The following is a 20,449-nucleotide window of genomic DNA, read 5'->3' on the forward strand; positions in this document are numbered from 1 at the left end:
ATTCCGGCACATCTGGGACACTCGTCGTCTCATTTAATTGCCTGACCCAACTTCGCGGAGTATAAATATCACACCCTAACTTTTCTAAACCTGATTTCGTGAAAACCAGTGAGTCGTGAAAGCCTTATTTGAAACTGAAACTGTAGAGGAACATGAAAACCGGACTTCGAACTTTGAAAACTTGGACCTAAAAGAAATTCAAAATCTTCAGTCTTTTTTTTTTTTAATTTAGCGTTGAAAGAGAGTCGGGACTTTCGAACTTTTCGAACTTTATGTAGCAAGAAGTTCGAAATGTTCGAAGTTTTCGAACTTTATGTCTATAAAAATTCGAAGCATTTAAAGTTTTCGAATTTTATATCCAAAGAATTTCAAAATCTTCGAGGTTTTCGAATTTCAAATCCCAGGAAATTCCAAATTTTCGAATATCTCGAATTTCAAGTTAGGAAAGTTCGAAATCTTCAAATTTATCGAACCTCAAGTAAAAAAGTATTCAAATATTCGAACCCAAAATTTTATAAACCGTGAAAGCTTCGAACTTTTCGAATTCGAAACTGCACTGTGATCGAAAGTTGCGAATTTTTCGAATTGGAAACTCGGTCGGTACGAAAATATCAAAATTTTTCGGATTCGAACCTCAGTTCGCTCGAAAATATCGAAACCTTTCGAAATCGAACCTAGGGTGGTTCGCGACATCCCTAGATATAACTGCTTTCAAGGTTCTCGAAAGCCACATTAGGCACTTTTCATCGACCGAAAGGGGGAATGAAAGGCACGGGCTGAGCGGGACATAGATATGCCGCCATCTTATTTAACTCTATGGACCCAGCTGCGAGCGTTGATGGCGGCAGCAGCGAGCGACGGTGCGTCGACCTGACAGCCGGCTATCGCGAGAATGAATCAGAGATTAGGTGCTCGGTTTCTTATCTACTACACTCGTCATCTCGAACATTCGACCTCTAGTGTTTGGGAGCTAGCTAGGGCTAGACTGACTAAGCAAGGTCATTCTGGCTTCCTTATCTTTTACACTCAGGGTGGGAATAAGCAAGAAACTTCTAGATGTAGAGAGAAGATTCTCTTCACTCATTTACTCGGCAGTATGCGCCTTCCAAACACTTGAAATCACCTTCACACATGAATGTTTGCTACCTGAGACGTGAAATTGGGCATTTCATCCCAAACCCATGGACTCAGGTGTTTTAAGTGCAATCGGCATGCCCACCAAACCGCATCCTATCGAGGCTTAGAATGCTGTGCAAAGTGGTCCAGCGAGAAACACGACAAAAAAGAGTGCTTGGCGGCCCCCATGCTTTTTCTCGAAGACACCGGTGGGCGTCGTTGAACGAGCACGGTTCCTGCTCGTCCGAGGGTGCCCCCTGGCGTCTGTGATAATTTTGAAGTAAGCAATGTTACATAACACTTTAAAAAAAAAAAAAAAAAAGGTTACGCGTGAATGTAGTGTTTGTACTTTTGGATGCTTAGAGGCTATAGATTGGGTTATTATGATAAATATACCGTTGCAGAATCGCATGAAGTGGTTAGGGCCTCCTTTCAGCTGCACAGAACAGTGGCCAGTCCACCATGGACGTGTAGGGATTCCAAAAATAGTAAAAAGAAGAATCACATAAGAATTGCAGCACTTATATTAACGAGCGGGTTGAGAGGCTATACTTTTATTCTATCTCAATTGGGACATGACCTGAAGGATATCACTGCTACGTTTCTTTTTGTCGCTAGTCTAAGCAGAGCGGCCCACTCTCATATTTAGAACGGCGCGAAAGTACAATGACGTGGCACTTCGTCCGTCAAAAAAGCTGGAAATGCGTTTACCGCAAAATATCCACAAATAGTCCACCTAAAATCGAGAGTCAATCGGTTCTAAGTAAGCAGTGAGCTAACCTCCGGTGTGCGATCAAACAAGGTAGAAAAAAAATGCTAGTATGAGATTTTGGGTCCTGCGGAACTTGTAATGGAGGGGAGGGGCGATGAACCAAAGACAAATGTTCTTTCCAGTCCGCAATGTTCGCTTATCTCAAGCTTTGGCTAAAGAACACCACTTCGGCCGAGGTCACCATTGACCAGGGCCCTGCAATTACCATATGTAGGCTATATTTCGGTATTTTAAAAGGATTAGTAAATCGGGTCAAAAATACAATCTAAGAAGAAAGTTGACCTCAAGGGAATAATGGCAGCATTTGGTCCTCTGAACTCCCAGTTGCTCCCCGAAAGGACCATCTGGTTCAAGCTAGGTAACGTGCGCAAAAGGTGGGGACTAACTCCGCTCGACTGGGACTAACCGATAGGCGTGCGCGTGCAAAAGCATACAGTAGTCCCCCCTACACTCTAAGAAAAAAGGGAGCGCGACTTAGTCCCTCGGGGGACCAAATGCGCTGCCACCACCATTAGTCCCCTAGGGGAGCAACTGTAACGGGAGAAGCTGTTGCGCCCCGTCAGTTAGTCCCTCGCACTAGCACCGTTGGGACTAACTGTTACACCGTTTCAAATGCACCTCGAGGACTAACTGTTAGGCCCTTGCACTTGGTCCCCCGGGACCAACTATTACACCGTTTCAATTGAACCCCGAGGACCAACTGTTAGGCCCTTTCACTTGGACCCTTGGGTCTAAACGTTGCGCCCTTGGATTTAGACCTCTGGGACTAAAGGTTTATCCTTTACATTTGGTCGCGAGCCACAAATCTCCGAAACGAAATTGTGCAGTTCAGGTTAAACGTAGCTTCATTGCCTCGTAGATACACATCGCATTCAAGGATGACTGAAGTCGAAGTTCCTGGGCGGTAGAATCCACGATAAGGCCAAATTCCGAAGAGTGCACCGGCGTCGACGATGGCTTGGACACTGGGACGTCTGTCAAAGCCGGTCGTGGTCCCAGCACCGTTTATTGGGGCACCGGCAGCTTCTTGCCTGTTTGGGAGGAATTTGGATTATTAGTAACAGGGCAGCGTAAATACCCAATCGCTTGACAAATATATGAGATATAAGTTATATCACATGCATAATAAATTAACAAATAGGCTGCATAAGTGAAACAATGGTTCGCATCCAACATGCGATCTGTTGACAGCAAACCAGCGCAATATTAGATTTTAGTAGACCGTTCGCTGCGAATTACAGACCTAGCGCGTGCGTGCTCAAACTATGCTTCAAAGTGACGGCACGATCTCCCGCCATCAACGCGAAAGTCTAGTGTACAGTCGAATAAATATCTCCATTAATGCCGGTTCTCACACGCAGCGAAGCGCTGATGTAGCGCTGCTCACGCTTCATGAGCTACTTTTCGTCTGCCATGAGCAAGAGTTTTGTCGGTGCGATACACAGCTGGTGACCGATCCCGTCAGCACGCGCTTAGCGCAAGCTCAGCGCTATGCCTGTAGCGCTCCGCTGCATGTGTGGACAGGCGTTTATGCTCAAGCGATCCTTCCAAAGTCTGCGAAACACGCACACAAAAAAAAAAAAAATAAGCCAAAGGTAGGACTGGCGTTTCGCTCGGTACGATTGGATATGAGGTCTCTGTGCTGCATAACAAAATCAGCAACCATGGTGCCAAAAAGAATAGAGCATGGCGCGCGCTTTGCAAGCTAGAGAACGCGCTCAAAATAAAACACTCTCTGAAGCCGCAGTTAATAAATACACCATAAACAAAAGCACTTCGACATACCTTAATCGAGTTCCCTTGACTTGTGACTTCAGAACAGATCAAGTGCAGTGCTTCAGTACCGCGAGTCCAAACCGGATCCCGCCATGATCGGAGACGACACAAGGCGACCAGCCTCCGACGAAGGCTGTATTTCGACTTCCAACTTACTAAAAACAGGTTCTTTTCAAACAAAGACACTTCCCATTTTCCCGACGGACCCCATCTGCACAACCAACGCCCAACCCCCGCGTGAAGAAGGAGCAAAGAATGCGGGGTAGGGCATTGGGGGGAGGGGGCAGTGCGCGCAGAAGGTAATCTCCTCTTCCCGCTCCCACTACACATGACACAAGGACACCGAAGAGCTCCAAGGACGGGAGAAGGTCGCCACTTTCAACACGCCGGTCGAGTGACGTACAAGCAAACCCTTTTTTTTCTCTTTTTTTCTCTCTCTCTCTTAAGTTTTTTCAGCTTTCTCGAGTGGCTTTTTTTTTTTAGTTTGCTTTTGTTTTGTATTAGTAGGGTGCTGCCAGGTGTGACGTTCCGGGCGTGGTTCGTTCTTCGTTGTTCATCTGGATTGTTTTGGAAACAGCGACAACGATGGCATGAAGGCGTCTGAATACTGCCCCTGAATGTGCTCTTTAAGTGGAACGTGCCATGCATCAAGTGTGTCGTTGCGGATTTTGAGTTCGACATTGGACTACCAGAAAGGTTTGTCACGCAGAGACGTAGGCGCGTTCCCACCGGCGATGCGATCTAGTCGCGCGATAACTTTGTCGCAAAAGCGACCATCGCGACCAAAAAGCGACGCGATTTGAGCAGTCGCTTCTCGACCCGACTTTTTTGCGATGCGATCTAGTCGCGGAGCGGCTGAGCCAATCAACGGCGTTCGGAGCGAGAGTTTTCGAGAAACGACTCGCCAACGAAGGCGTTGGACTCGCTTATCGCACACGCCGGTGTGACCATCTAATTTTTTTTTGCGATGCGATCTAGTCGCATCGCGTGACTGCTTATATCGCCGGTGGGAATGCTCAGTTTTAGCGATTGAAGTGACCATTTATTCTGACTGCGAGACTCCGGTGTTAAAAGCGTGGCTTCTACAAACTGTTACGTTTAATTTTAAAAAAGAAAAAAAAGTGTTATTATTTGGAGGTGTTGCGTTTGGATAAATGCACATTTTTTGCGCGAAGGCAAATTCCGTCAATGGGACTTGTGCAATGTCAACAGATCCTTTTTGACGAGATAGTTGGGTGAAGTCGAGTCAACATTCGTTCACTCGGATTCACACAACGCGTGAAGCTCTACCATGTAATGTCTTAACGTTCGTGGCACATTAAACAAATTCGCCAGTTTCGTCCGAGTTTTGTCAACACTTTCAGCCGTGCTGGGCTGAGTCTCGCCGATCCCCAAGACAAGCGAAATAGCATCCGTCCTCCTGGCAAACATTCCGTCTGCCTTCGGGGACTAAATCATACACATGCACCCTGTCTGAGGGGGACTAATGGATGCTTTTGCTCGCGCACGCCTCTCGGTTGGTCCCAGTCAAGCGCAGTTAGTCCCCAGCTTTTGCGCACGGTACCTAGCTTGAGCCAGATGGTCCTTTCGGGGAGCAACTGGGAGTTCAGAGGACCAAATGCTGCCGTTAGTCCCTTGAGGCCAACTTTTTTCTTAGAGTGTAGACCGGGTGCATCTGTATGATACAGTACCCGAAGGCAAACGGAATGTTCGTCAGGAGGACGGATGATATTTCGCTTGTTTTGGGGATCGGCGAGACTTAGCCCAGCACGGCTGAAAGTGTTGACAAGACTTGGACGAAACTGGCGAATTTGTTTAATGTGCCACGAACGTTCAGACATTACATGGTAGAGCTTCGCGTGTTGTGCGAATGCGAGTTAACAAACGTATTGACTCTACTTCTCCCAACTATCTCGTAAAAAATGATCTGTTGACATTTCACAAGTCCCATTCACGTAGTTTGCCTTCGCGGAAAAAATGAGCATTTATCCAAACGCAACACCTCCAAATACTAATACTTTTTGTTTTCTTATATAAAGCTTAAGAGTTTGTAGAAGACGCGCTTTCAACACCGGAGTCTCGCAGTCAGAATAAATGGTAACTTCAGTCGCTAAATGTGAGTTACTGAGGACAAGTCGAGCCTCGTCTCTTTGTCTACCTGTAACCAACCTTTCTTGGTAGTCTAATGTCGAACTCAAAATCCGCAACGACACACTTGATGCACGGCACGTTCCACTTAAAAAGCACATTCAGGGGCAGCCTAGACGCCCTCATACGATCGTTGTCGCTGTTTCAGATAACATTCCAGATGAACAACAAACAACGAACCGCCCCCGGTACCCTGCCAATACGAAACAAATGCGGACTTAAAAAAGAAAAAAGGCCCCGAGAAAACTGAAAAGAGACAGGGAGAGAAAAAAAAGCGTTTGCTTGTACGTCACGTGAGCTCCGTGTTGAAAATGGCGACCTTCGACCTTCTCCCGTCCTTGGGGGCGTCCGTGTGTCCGTGTGTCGTGTGTAATGGGCGGGGGTAGGGGGGGGGGGGGGGAGAGATTTCCGTGTACGTGTTCTTCCCCCACCCACCGACCCCCTACCCCGGATTCCTCGCTCACGTGGGGGATTTGGCAGATGGGGCAGAGAGGGTCCGTTGGGAAAATGGGAAGCGGTCTTTTATTTGTTTTACTGTAGCCTTCGTCAGGACTTAGAAGCTGGTCGTCTCCGATCATTGCGGGAGACCGGCGGACGGTTTCTAAAAGAGTAATGCTATATGCACTCCGGAGTGCAGCTCAGCAGGAAATTGCTATATGCACTACGTTTTTCGCGGTGCTGCAACACTGCACTTGATCTGCTGTGAAGTCACAAGACAAGAGAACTCGATTAAGGTATGTCAAAGTACTTCGGTTTATGGTATATTCATTAAAACATTGGGTTGTGTGTGTGTTTATACAGCCTAGAACTTGGTCTGCCTCACAGGGGCGACGAGTCTCCCAGCTGTAGATGAGAAATTTAGCCAGTGCGGTACAGCCGCTAGCCTGGGGTCTTTAACGTGCATCACGCAGTAGTGATACACGACCGCACGCCGGTACGATGCTCATCCAGATCGAAACGGGCAGGGGTGGGGCTCGAACCCAGGATCCCTGGGCTCTGCAGCGCGAGTATATTCATTAACTGCGGCTTCAGAAAGTGTTCTATTTTGAGCGCGTTCTCTAGCTTCCAAAGCGCGCGCCATTCTTTCTTGGCACCATGGTTGCTTATTTTGTTATGCAGCACAGAGACTTGATATTCGATCGTATCGAGCAAAACGCCAGTTCTACCGATGGCTTATTTGTTTGTGTTCTGCAGACTCTGGCAGGATCGCTTTACCACAAAGGCCTGTCGCACATGCAGCAGAGAGCTACAAGCATAGCGCTGAACTAGCGCTAAGCGCGTGCTGACGGGAGCTTTCACCAACTTTGTATCGCACCGTCAAAACTGTTACTCATGGCAGACGAAAAGCAGCTCACGACACGGGAGCAGCGCTACTTCAGCACTTCGCTGCGTGTGAGAACCGGCCTTAATGGAGACATTTATTCGAAAGTACAGACTTCCGCGTTGATGGCGGGAGCTCGTTCCGTCACTTTGAAGCATAGTTTGAGCACGCTCACGCTGGGTCTGTAATTCGCAGCGAAGGGTTTACTAAAAGAGTAATGCTATATGCACTCCGGAGTGCAGCTCAGCCGGAAATTGCTATATGCACTACGTTTGTCTCGTATAAAATGAATGATCACAATGAGTTTTCCAACCGGTGGCATAGCGTAGAGAGAAAGAAGACGCCGTTCCAAACGGACGCTTTTCAATGTTCTCCAAGGAAAACTCACCGGCCACAGGCCGGGGAACTGTTGAGGCTTCGGCCGGTACTAAGGGAACTATGACTGAAGAATACCGAACCATCCTGCCACATTTGCCAACAGGAGAAATGGTGAAGAACAGCGTGGTGTTGCACTGCGACACCGGCGGACGCCCATACCTGGCCGAAGATTTCGTGCGACCGTTACAACAGGCTGGAGTATTGTCGGAGTTGGCGGGTCTCGGAGCCTATCAGATGGGTGACGTGTGGCTCCTCAAGTTGAAACCACCAGAGGCCAAGGAGAAGCTGCTGCAAGCCGGTGAAATCCAGGTGAAGGGGCGTCGCTGCTTAGCGATTGACCCATATCGGAGAGAGGTCAGGGCGAAGCTGCACTGGGTGACCTTTGACGTGCCCGTCGACACATTCCGCCGCGCTTTCGAACCGTACGGCGAGGTAAAGAGCGTCGTTCGTGAGATGTGGAAGGTGGACGGACTGGTGGGCGTCGAGTCTACAACGCTGTCCGTCGTCCTAACTCTCCGCCAGGACCTAACACTGGAGAGCCTGCCGCACCAGCTTCGATTCTACGGGGGCACGGTCCTGGTAGTGGTTCCGGGGCGTGCGCCCGTTTGCCTACGTTGCCGACGCATTGGGCACATACGGCGTGAGTGTAGGGCGCCTTGGTGCTCAGAGTGTCGTGGTTTCGGACACGAAAGCACGGACTGCACCCGCAGGTATGCCCGGGCTGTGGCAGTGCACAACGATGGTGGCGGTGTCAACGAGGAACTGATGGACGAGGTCGAGGCCGAGGAAGCTGCAAGCGGGGCCGGGGGTGCGAACAGTGAATGTGCACACGGTAGCAACAGCCAAGCACCTACTGAGGCACCGAATACCGCGGATGAGGAACGGCAAGGAAAGTCGGAGGCTGAGCAGACTTCTTCGACGACGCAAAGTAGCGAAGACAGGACTGTGCCTGGATCTGATACAACGAAAACCTCCGAGGGCGAGAAACACGGCAACGACATGGACTTCAACACTTCGATGATTAAGCGAAGGCACGAAGGGGCAGATGCGGCTGTGGCTGGACCAGGTGAGTAGCCTCGGAAGTGCTCGGAACAAGAGGGGAACGACGTCAAGAACAAGAAAAGTCGCGGGGGGTCTCCAAGGCGGTCATCGTCCTTGTCTCAAGGCAGCCCGCCGCCCCAGTAACTGTTTGTTACTGAGGCATGATATGCTCTTTGTGCGTACACGCAAATGACCACACCAGTCCTTGAAAAGCCATTGCGTGTAGGCACGTTGAATGTTCGAGGTCTAAGTGATAGGCGTAAGCAGTATCAGCTGAATCGCCTGTTTATTGACCAAGAGCTAGACATAGTTGCAATACAAGAGACAAAGGTGGAGAGCGATGAGCGCACTCAGAGCATGTTACGACCCTTTGCATTGCGGTACAACGTTTGTGTAAGTCATGCAGTAGGAACTTCCGGAGGTTGCTGTTTGTTCTTAAAGGATTCAATCGGTATAACTGTAGAGTCGGTCGTCACATGTCTAACGGGTAAGCTTGTGATTTGTGATTTCACATACTATTCGACACACTAGCGTGTTATTTGTCTGTACGCGCCGAAGTCTGCAGTGGACCGCAAAATCTTCTTTGAATTTGTCCATGGCTACTGTATGTGCGAACGTACTGTTATTTTGCTAGGAGATTTCAATTGTGTCTGTTCAGCAAAAGATAAGACCGGAGTGACCCCGTACAGAGATGCTGGCACGTTGGTATTGAACGACATTGTCAGCGAGGCAGGTCTTTATGACGTAGCGGAATGCATCGGTCACGTGGGAACTGTTCAGTACACTCATTTCCAAGGAATCAGCCACGCTCGGTTAGACAGAGTTTACATATCATTAGAACAAGTGCCAGTTTGCAATGAATATCGAGTAGTTCCGGTATCGTTCAGTGACCACCGCTTAGTTTCTTTTGTTTTGGGAAGCACGCATAGGCGACCAAAGTTTTCCTGGGAACTATGGAAGTTGAACTGTCGACTCCTAGACGACGAAGGGTTTACAAAATTGGTACGAGGCATATTAAACAAGTTAGAAGAAGTTTCAAGCAACTACGCAGCAGAATGGGAGGGTTTTAAAGAAGAGTTTGAAATGATAGCCATAGAAAAAGCCTGTGCTGTAAAGGCACTTCAGAGACATGAGGAGGCGATCCTGCGCAGAAACTTTCAAACGCTCATCAGAGAGGAAAGTAAGTCACCGGGCGAATTCAAAAACGATATACGTGATTTGAAGGAAAAAATGGAAGTCCTTGATCAAGAGCGTTATCACGGAGCTCTTATCAGAGCACGAGCAGAAAAGTTCGCTGTAGGGGAATTTCCGACAAAAAAGGCGTTGGGCATGGAAAAACGTTATGCACGAAAGAACACTATCAGCGAAATCGAAAAAGATGGAAAGATTATGAAGGACCAAACACATATTGAACAAGCGTTTTTCGAGTATTATTCAAACTTGTTCGCGCACAGCCCAGTGAAAGTGACAGAATTTATGGAGGAGTTCTTAGTGCTTTCGCCGAAGCTAAATGAGGAGACAAAGGAATTTCTTGAGATGCCGATCAACGTAACAGAAATAGTGAAAGCGATTGACGAATTGAGCCCTGGAAAAACACCTGGACCCGGCGGAATTAGTGCAGCTTTCTATAAGACCTTTAGAGATAAAGTTGCACCAGTGCTACACAATGTCTTTAAAGAGGCCTATGAAGGAAAAAAACTACCACCCTCCTTTGTGAGGTCTCACACGGTGTTAATACCCAAGACCGAAGATATTGTCAAATTGCGTTCGGTTACATCCTATAGGCCAATCAGCTTAACAAACGTAGACTACAAAGTACTAATGAAGATTGTGGCACGGCGGCTTCAAGGAGTAATAGGAGAAATGGTTGGTTCACACCGAACGTGTGGAATAAAAGGAAGATCGATAACAACAAACATTCACACCGCTCGAAGTGTACTAGAATGCTGTGACGCAACGAATGATAAAATTGCGATGCTCCAGATTGACTTGGAAAAAGCATTGGATCGTGTGTCACATGAGGTTTTGATGGCGATAATGGAACATGTAAACGTAGGCTCCGTAATTATAGAGGGTGTTCGTATGGCGTACGACGGATGCACGACAAGCCTGGTTGTGAACAAGTCAGTTGGTAAACGTATTGGCGTCCTCCGGTCCGTGCGACAGGGTTGCCCTCTGTCCCCGCTTTTGTTTTGCATATACATAGAGTCTTTCTGCTTGAGCGTAGTTAAAAGCAGCGTCATTCGTGGCTTTAAGCTACATGCTTCCGAGGTGCGAGTACTGGCCTACGCAGACGATATCGCGTTGTTCGGTGCAAACAGAGAAAGCGTACGAGAGGTGATAGCATCAGTAAAACGTTTTTGTAATAGAAGTGGTAGTGCCGTAAACTGGGAAAAGTGCATAGGTTTTGGCATGGGGAGTGGGACGTGAAGCCCAGTGTGTTTGAAAACGTCAAATGGGTCTCGTCTCCGGTAAAGTATTTAGGGGTCCCCCTGGAAAGCTATCGGGACAGCGACCCTTTTTGGAGGACCCAGGTAGTCGAACTGCAAGGAAAAGCTGAGAAGTGGAGAGGAAAGGATGTGTCGGTATTCGCCCGATCCACTGTTTGCAATGTGTTCCTAATAAGTAAATTGTGGTATGCGCTTCAGGTTTTACATTGTTCCAGGGTGAATATCCAAAAAATGCATCGGGTGTTTGCGGTCTTCATTTGGGGCTCTTCCTATGAGCGCACTAGCCGGACTAGTCTTTTTCGCACTGTGAGTGATGGAGGCCAGGCGCTATCTCATTTGTTTTTGAAGCAGCTGGTAAATCGTTTCCTTTTCTTACGTAAAGTCAAGGACCCGTTTTTGAGTACAGTTTGTCAAGTGCGATTGTGTAATGTTCTGCCTGAGTTCATAGTATCGTCAGAGTATGGAAATGGTGGGTGTATTTTCGGTTATATGCGCGAAGTGGTGGGAGCGTACAAATTCCTAAGAGCAGGCTTTTCGTTGGAATATCTGAGTGAAGTCACTAGAAAAAAGCTGTACCAGGATCTTGTTGACGTAACCCTGCCGGTTCCACTGTATAGAGCTCTGTATTCTACAGGTTCGGGACAGGATGTCCTGAAACGTGTTAAGAAAATGTCCGTCCAAGCGTGCATCAAAACCTTCTTTTTCAAGTTGCACACCGGTACTCTGCCTGTTAAAACGTGGATGGTGGAGAGGGGTATGTTTGTCGCGTGGGGTGACCACTGTTTTTTGTGTAAGAAACCTGAGTCAGTTCAGCACGTCTTCTTGGACTGTTGGGACGCTATATTTTTCTGGGATGTGTTGCAGCGTACTCTAAAAAAGGACTTTCCTCTGGATTCCCATGGCATACGGTTTCTAGCAGTCGAAAACGAGAATTGTGTGCCTTTCGATCTTTTCATGTTGCTCGGCCTTCACAGCATATGGAGATGCCGCATGGCGGTTCGCCATGCGGATGTTGACACAAGGCCTGTGGGGGAATATTTTTCCGAGTCTGTCCGTTATATTGTCGAAGTTTGGAAGGTTCGATCAAATGTCCCGAAGTGGTTACCAACAATGGAAAAACTGTTAAATGTAATTTTTTTTTAACCATGCCACGTCAGTCGGTAAGCGATTGACGGCATTTTTACAGCACTGTACTTCTTGGTTGCACTATGTAAATGTCGGCAATAAAGGGAAAAAAAAAAAAAAAAAAGGTGGCATAGCGTAGGGGTTGTCGTGTCCGCTTCGTACGCAAGTGGACGCAGGTTCGAATCGCGGTGATCCTACCTTTTTTTTTTTCTTTTTTTCTTGAACGTTGTTTTGACGAGGCATTTGGCGATATTTATATTTCTATTTTGCGATAAACACTAAAAACAAACAAAAAACACCGAATGTTGTCGACGAAACTTTGCAGATCGGAGACCGCGGGGCTTGGGTTGCCGGCTGGACGCCGCGAAGCGGCGTGTACTGGTTAACTTTTCTAATTAGCAGCCGCATACTGTCGCCGCGAAGCGGCGTGAACGCAGGCGGGGGGCTGGGTTAACGAGCTCCCCAGTGATACACGCGCAGTTCGAAAAAGGGTGGCCCGAGCGGCATAAGCTCTCAGCGTAGTGCATATAGCAATTTCCGTCCAAAGTGAACTACGTAGTGCATATAGCATCGCTCTTACTAAAAATATAATATTTTGCTGGTCTGCTGTCAACAGATCGCATGTTAGATGTGAACCATTGTGGCACTTTTGTAGCCTATTTGCTCTTTTATTATGCGTGTGTTATATCACACTTTTGTTGAGCGATAAGGTATTTCACGCTGCCCCTGTTGCTAATAATCCAAATTCCTCGCAAACAGGCAAGAAGCTGCCGGTGCCCCAATAAACGGTGCTTGGACCACGACCGGTTTGAACAGCCGTCCCAGTGTTTAAGCCATCTTCGACGCAAGTGCAGTCTTCAGAATTTGGCCTTATTCTGGAGTCTACCCCTCAGGAACTTCGACTTTAGTCATCCTCGAATGCGATGTGTATCTATGAGGCAATAAAGCTACGTTTGACCTGAACTGCACAATTTCGTTTCGGAGATTTGAGGCTCGGGACCAAATGTAAGGGATAAACCTGTAGTCCCAGGGGTCTAAATCCAAGGGCGCAAGTTTAGACCGAGGGGTCGAATTGCAAGGGCCTAACAGTTGGTCCTCGGGGTTCATTTGAAACGGTGTAACAGTTAGTCCCAGGGGTCCAAGTGCAAGGGCCTAACAGTTCGTCGCGCTCCCCTTTTTCTTAGAATGTAGGGGTGAGTTATTTTTCAGTGATGGGCAATCTCGAGATTTTACGGTAAACGTTGTGTTCTAGTGAAACTGTGAAGCTCTTGACAAGCTAACGATCCGGGTGCCACTTGTTGAAACTTTAGTTTATAACGGTTCACTCGTGGGAATGTCCATCTTTAATTTACATGAATGTTTCTCGAACACTTCACAGCTCTGAAGCACGCGATTGCATCTGTCGCCTAACAAACCATCTAATTTCTTACTCCGCTTTCAATTCCCCGCAGGCCCGATGGGTGGCGCAGCTGCTCGCTGGCAAATGCAAGCTTCCTCCGCATCCCGAAATGTACCAGGACATTGCAAGGGAAAGAGCTGCATTGCGACGTCATTATGGAAACTCGTACGATACCACCCTACGCGTGGATTGGATGGAGTACATGGATGATCTGGCGGACAAGATTGGCGCCAGTCCCAGGATGCTCAAGTACTTCTTCACCGACCACAAGCTGTTCCGTGCCCTACTGGGGCCTTGTGTACCCTACCAATTCAGACTCGAAGGCCCTCATTCATGGACTGGAGCACGAGACGCCGTCTTGGGATCCCAAATGAGAATGCTCTATCCTCTAAACAGCGACTGCACGAGTTTCCACACAAAGAGGCGCAGCTTCCCGAGGTTTTGCATACTCCTGTCCGTGATTATTCTTTTCATCGCATTCTTCGTTTACAACTAGAGCATCAAATATATTTTGTGTCTGAAGATAAGCTCAAGTGTACTCAGTGGTTGAAGACAACAATTATATCAGTCGTGCGTCGACCTGCTGGAGCACGCGTAATGGCTCTCTGTAGTCCATGAAATGTGCAATAAATATGAAAAAATGCCATCTGCATTATTGATTCAAAGAGTAGAGAGTTTCAGGCAACATTCTCACCTCACCGACCTGTCGTGTTTGAATACCATCGCCAAACGGCGTGCGCGAAATGAGTCTTCGCTTCGTTCAAGAAAAATGGAATATCACTCTCAAAAACGGGATGAAAACGCTGCAAATATGAGTGAAATAAATTTTCTTTGCGTACTTGAGGAAGGATGCACAGTAAAAGTTATGCCGAAAACGATGGCAACAAACGAAATTGAGAAAAAATGTCCTAAGTTTAGATTTGTTAAAAATGTGTGTATACCTCCGGGATGGTCAGAACCCTTGTAGAGTGGCGACCGGCAATAAACCAACAATTGAAGTGGTACCTCCAGAGGTCCTGTGCGTCCCACTGCGGTACGGCAAGTTATGGCTTTCACTCCCCAAGGAGGCTTTTTTTTATGCCCGCTTGTTATTTGTTAAAGCACCACACGTAATTTCAACATTAATTTGTGCTCTAACAATTAAAAAAAAATAGTTTGTTTTCTTGCGTTCGCAGTATCGAATCAGTGAGAAAAGTTGCCAAATCATTTTGATTGCCCTGACGCTGCTGCTGCTACGTTGTTGACAGAAAGTTGAAAACGCGACAGGACAGCAAAGCGTGTTTTATATGCAACGAAAATCAGCGCCTCCAACCTAGAACACTGATTCATGTCTGAAGTCCCCCGTGAGTCGGCATACTGACGGTAGATATCGAACGCTGCAACCGACCTTAATTGGAGAATCCATTGATCAGTATAACATGATCTGATATATGATATATGATATGATATACCTTTTTAGCTCAGGAAAGCCGCGGCGCCGCAGAAAGGCAAATCGCCCACACCCTGACGGCGTGCGGCGCCGCTTATAATGATTAATAAATTGTATGATATAAATGAATGGTGTGAATGATGACGATGATGATGGCTTGATGAAGAGGGTGAAGAGGAGCGTCAGGCCCTGCGGCATTCATCGCAACGGTGATCTTCAAGGGGCCACCATCGGCTAGTGGCCTCTAGCAGGCCAGATTGGACCGCCTAGCGAGGGCTCCCTGCTTGGCAAGTTTGCAGACGATCTGACGGTGGTGCCGGGTGGCGGTCTTCGCGAAAGCGGGCCTTGATATCTCCCAGCTCGCGGTCGGGCTTGTAACCGGGCAGCTTGAGCACCTTGTCGATCGAAGACGTGGTGGCTGCCACTGGTCTGGTTGGCTTTCTGACAATGAAAAAACACGTTTTTTTTTGTAGTGTCTTTTTTTGCTGCACTCATGTTTCGGGACCGAGTCAGTGAGCTTTGAGTGACCGACTGTCCTCTGTTCACCCTTAAAGGGACTGTCCTGTGAAAACTTGAAGTTCTTAATACATAGTGACGGCTTTCTGGAAGGAGCCTAATGATTAACATAGGCCATTTTTATTCTATTAAACTACACCCGAATTTAGAGTAATCAATGACGGATAATTACGCGAAACTCCATGAAAAATTTTTCAAAGTACCAATGGCTGCACTCCCGTTCCTTGTGTGACGTCAAAAAAGAGTCGCAATTGTCGGGTCCTGCACCTTATTCCTCCGAGGGAAGCACAGTGCTCCCGATGCATCGCAGCCTTCTACTTTACTCGGCACAGTAAATCTCGCGGAGCAGTGTGGCGCGTGAAAACCGCACAACGAGAGACCCCTTTCATTCACAAAAACAGTTTAGCGCAGCAACGAGGGTGAACCACGTCGGAGCGCTTACGCGGAGGACAAAATTCGAAGGGCGCTTCAGTTCGGCGCTATCTTTGCGGTACGTTACGTCAGAGCCTCCTCTGCTCTAAAGGAGGAAGAGGAAAACGCCGTTGATGCACGCTTGGTTTTAAATGAGTGTTAGCCCTGGGCGTCTCTCTTTTTAGGTCCTTTCTTTTGTTTTGTGTTTGTTTGAGTGTTTTGATGTTCGAGGTTTTTGGCCACGGTCCTGTTGGTTTTTTCAGGGAAAGGGTAGTTGGTAGTTCTGCTTTTTTGCGTGTCTTACCTGAATGTTGGAGTTAAATGATCAAGGTTCAACCTAACCTTTTGTGTTACTTCTTTCGGCTTTGTGCCAAGTATTTTTAGGTTGTATGCGTTCGTGTAAAGAGCGTTCTCACTTTCTTTCTTTTTTTTTTTTTTCTGGTTCAGGGGGTCAGCGAAACCCTATATAAACACTAACTTCTGCAAAATAAAATTCAGCTGTGTTTAAGACTTTTTTGGTTATGCTGTCCTTCGTCCGGGCAGTCAAGTTTGGTGTGACACGTTGCGCCATCTAACTCAAAATATTTGCAACAGTGAGATGGCCCTTTCGCCAGCCTGTTTGCTCCAGGGGCTGTTCACGCATCAAGTTGAAGGAGTTGATTCATGCGTTTTTGGCGTTTTATTCTTAGCATTGCTATCGGCTGTCGCAGACTAGCAAACGCCGAAGCTGTAGGCACTGTTGCGTACCGCACTGTCGCAACCCTGGAATCCTAGCAGACGTGAAACTCCGCAGGTTTCCGTCGAAACTGTGGAAAATGCAACGCCGTCGGATATGAATAAATGTGATAAAGCGTGTAAAATAAGCATTCCGTTCACATTGCTTGACTTGAGATGCAATTCTAAATACGCTATTTGACTCGATATTTGGAATTAAGGCGCTCGAAGCCCGGCGTTGTCTTTGGATTTGATGCGATGACTCTAAAATCAGGTCAGTTCTTTGACACTCTCATTGCTCTCTGCTCCGCGGACACATCTTGATTGAACGACGTTGTGTGGACGTTTGATCGTAGTTACCGAAAACCGAAGTGAGCGCTTTCTCCGCTTCGCCGATTGCAGAACGAACTGCCGTTTGCGCTTTTAGCATGATCACGTAGCTGCCCAAGATGGTTGCTCTATTTCGACTCGCGTCTAAGCGGTCCTAACTTAGTCCCCACTGCGAGAAAAATAACCCAAGAAATAAAAAAGATGTACTTACCCCACGAAAAAAGGTTATCCATGCGGCGTTTATTTTTGATTTATGTAAAAGTGAACAGCACATTCAATCGAAGAGAAAGAGAATCCGCTTGCGCCGAGCAACTGCGTACGACACCGTCCAAACTTTATCCAGCTTGCACGAAAAACACATTTCTCGGACACCCCAATCGTCTTCAACACGGCGACGAGGGGACTGAAAACAAACTGATCACCAAATTGAGGTCAACTATTCATGCGGGAAGAGTTCACTAAGAAAAAAAGGGTACGTAAGAATGAAAGGGAGGGAGGGGGGTGCGTTTCTAGTTCAGCTTTTGCAGTCCGCTTTTCTAGAGGAGGGAAGCTGGACGAAGTCTTCGCTTTTGTTATCTTCATGCGCGCGCAAACAACGAAAAAACAACAAAAACTCTCCTTGTTTATTTGCTTTCACTTATATTTGACCGTAATATTAGCTCCTGTTTCGGGTTGTCTTTACCTATCGAGGAAGGCACCTACTAAAACTCACTGATGCTAGAACGACACAACCACACACGGATGTAGATTTATATATTTAACGTTTGATAGATTCTTGAAATAGTCGGTAGTGTAACGCGCGACAACACAACGCTCGTAGTTCGTAATAACGTAATCTCACAAGGGTACGCCGGCGGCGCTGCCGATTTTAGCCGTCCCAGTCTTGCCTCATTTGGCCATGGTGGCGCTGATGACCAACCGACGGTGGCGCTCTCTGGGACCCTGCCAAGAGCCTATGGGGTTCGTCTTACGTTATATTAAACCTTCACCAGCTCGTTTGCGCCGTAACTGTTTGTTTCACAATCACTCGTCCAGGGAGGCACATTAAATTCACATACGTCGTGGAAGATGCTTCTGCAGCTATTGGCAATGAGGTCTAAATGTTTTCTTGGGTGATTTGACCCGACAATTCTTTAAGGTGGAACTCCACACTTGGTTGATCATAATGTGATTCGTAACAAAGAGATTGCGATAGGATTGCCTTCCATGCACAGGCCTCGTCTTTTATGCTTGCTTTCAGCTTAGGTCCAGACACAGCCGATGCTACAAGCGCCCGCTCCTGGCTTTCAGCGTCAGACAGTGATTGTGCGTGCAGCACAAGCACTGTCCAGGGCTACATGCTCGTGCTTGTAGTATCGGCTGCGTCTCAATTTAAGCTGAAGCGAAGTATCGCTGGTATTAATTGAACCCAGGAAAAAATGAACTAGAGGAGGCGTAGGGGCACATTGATACTTTAAACCCATGTTGCTGTAAAAAAAAAAATCTATTTCTTAATTTTGGTCTGAAGACCCGCTTTTCGTGCAAGGCTCGGCAAATTATGAGGCGCTGGAGAAATGCAGCATTCGGCGTTAAGTCCTTATTTCGAACTCTTTTGTTCGCCTGCCGCCCATTCAAAAGCATGCGAAAAGGGCCTTAGAACGCACTCGGTACCGCTGCGACGCAGCGTTCCTCCGCGACATAAAGTTCGTCTGCTTTTCTCGTTGTCACCATGGCGCCGCGTGAAGCCAGCAACAGCTGACGCCATTTTATGAACGCTGTCTGCTAGCCAAAGCCGAACGCGGTGTGTCAGATCAACCGCCTCCGCCGGTGTCAACGTTGGCCGGTGCGCCGCTGGCAAAGACGACGAAGTTGAGACACGCCGACGGCGATTGAGCAAGCAACAGCACCGCGGGACGACTGCAACGGCGGCATTTGTTCGGATCAAAGGCGCGAAATAAGCAAGGACATTTTTTATTTGAATCATAACACTCTATATCCAAGTTGGGGACCACATACCTTTGCTGGGTCTTTCCTGTGAACATTTTAGAGACACGGGGTGCCGCATTCAGAAAACAGCTCCGTTTGCAAAATATGGGGGCCCTGAAAAAGTCCGTTTAGACCGCTACCAGAACCTATAGCTGACGTAACTAGGACTTAACAAGCGGTTGGCGCATAAGTCGTCTTTATGCACGGAAGCGGGCGACGGACTCGGCGCACCGGTTCACTCGAAGTCAACGGGGCCGCCAGAATCCTCACCCTGTCTGCGTCGGGGCTCTAGATTTTGAGGGCCGCGGCGACGAACACCAGCAATCTATCAGTGTTTCCGCGCGCCGTCTTTCTCCTCCAAAACATGAACTTTGCAAGGTGACCCATGAAATGGTGGCTCTCGCGCCGTCCAGATGGAAGAGAGTTCTTGACGTGGGCCCAGGTGCCCTCCACCGTATTGGTGTGCGCACTAGTGTTCGCGTCGACAAAGTGCAGCTTGTGTTTGACGGTGAGGTGCGTGAAGCGAGCGTCTGCAAGCTTGCGATAGCCAGCCCAACAGTCAGTGATTATTCTTGTTCCAGGGCGGACCCACTCGGCTATTAGCCCTTGGAGGGTTTTAGCGTCACGCGTATTATCGAGAACAAGAAAGCAGCACCAGCTGCAACGCTCCACACCGCCGAAAACACACTGGCCAGGCATTAAATACCCGCGATGGTACTTTCGCCGACCGAACATACTCTCGTCTAGTTCTACAGTCACGCCTTCGCCACAAATCATGTCTGAATGCTTAAAGGCTGCATTTAGCACAACCTCCCGACAAAGGCTCGTCCAATCAGCTATTGTCTTACTTGCGACATCAGTCTCCCGCTGAATGACGGCGCCCGGCAGGTTTTAGCACCGGAGGATGATTTTCAGGAGTTGGAAAAGCGTCAGGTGCGATCCTTCGAAAAAGGAACCGCTCCGTACCGTGACCTCGCCCCGGCACTGAACTTTGACCGGCTTCCTCTTGGACACCAAACGAGTCATCCACATACCGCATCTTCACCAGTAGCCATCCGCAGCTCTACCGCGGACTTGCAGCTTGTCGTCGCAGCTTCGCATTCTGGAGACGCACGAAAACCCATGGGAGCCAGAAACAGGCCCATGCGCTGAAGCAAATTAATTGCTTCAAGAGGGTCGTTCATGGCGTCATGAAGACGGCACAGGTTAAACCATGGCACTGCGATGCTCACTTCTGGAAGAATAAACCACCGAGAGGGAACTGCGCGATTCTTTGCATTTAACATTTTTTATTTGATCCGCCATTTTATACCTCGTGACACAATTATAACAAACTCAGTGGTTAATCGGTCGGACAACACCATCGCGTGACAAAACAAACGCCAAACGTATGTCCACAAACGGCATCGTCACAGAGAAGGGAGCTGTCGAACCCAGCAACAAAATGAAGTAACAAAGTGAATAAAAAGAACAAAATAAGAAGGAAGCCGTTGGATTTTCAGATGGCGTCTTCTTTGATGACAGAAGAAGCGGCCGTGCTGCTCCGGCTGCTGGGAAT

At 47.8% G+C, this 20,449-nt stretch overlaps 1 protein-coding gene across 1 annotated transcript in view; it reads left to right on the top strand.

Moving 5' to 3' along the window:
- LOC121833211 (flavin-containing monooxygenase 5-like) overlaps positions 1 to 14,105 on the top strand; it is a 61,845-nt gene extending 47,740 nt beyond the window's left edge. Inside the window, exon 6 of the mRNA XM_042286337.1 lies at positions 13,579 to 14,105. Coding sequence (XP_042142271.1) covers positions 13,579 to 14,022 — 444 coding nt within the window. The 3' untranslated portion in view covers positions 14,023 to 14,105. The remainder of the gene's footprint in view (positions 1 to 13,578) is intronic.
- The last annotated feature ends 6,344 nt before the right edge of the window (positions 14,106 to 20,449 follow it).

The sequence above is a fragment of the Ixodes scapularis genome, unplaced genomic scaffold (assembly GCF_016920785.2).
Source record: "Ixodes scapularis isolate PalLabHiFi unplaced genomic scaffold, ASM1692078v2 PGA_scaffold7__128_contigs__length_106722199, whole genome shotgun sequence".
NCBI classification, from domain to species: domain Eukaryota; kingdom Metazoa; phylum Arthropoda; class Arachnida; order Ixodida; family Ixodidae; genus Ixodes; species Ixodes scapularis.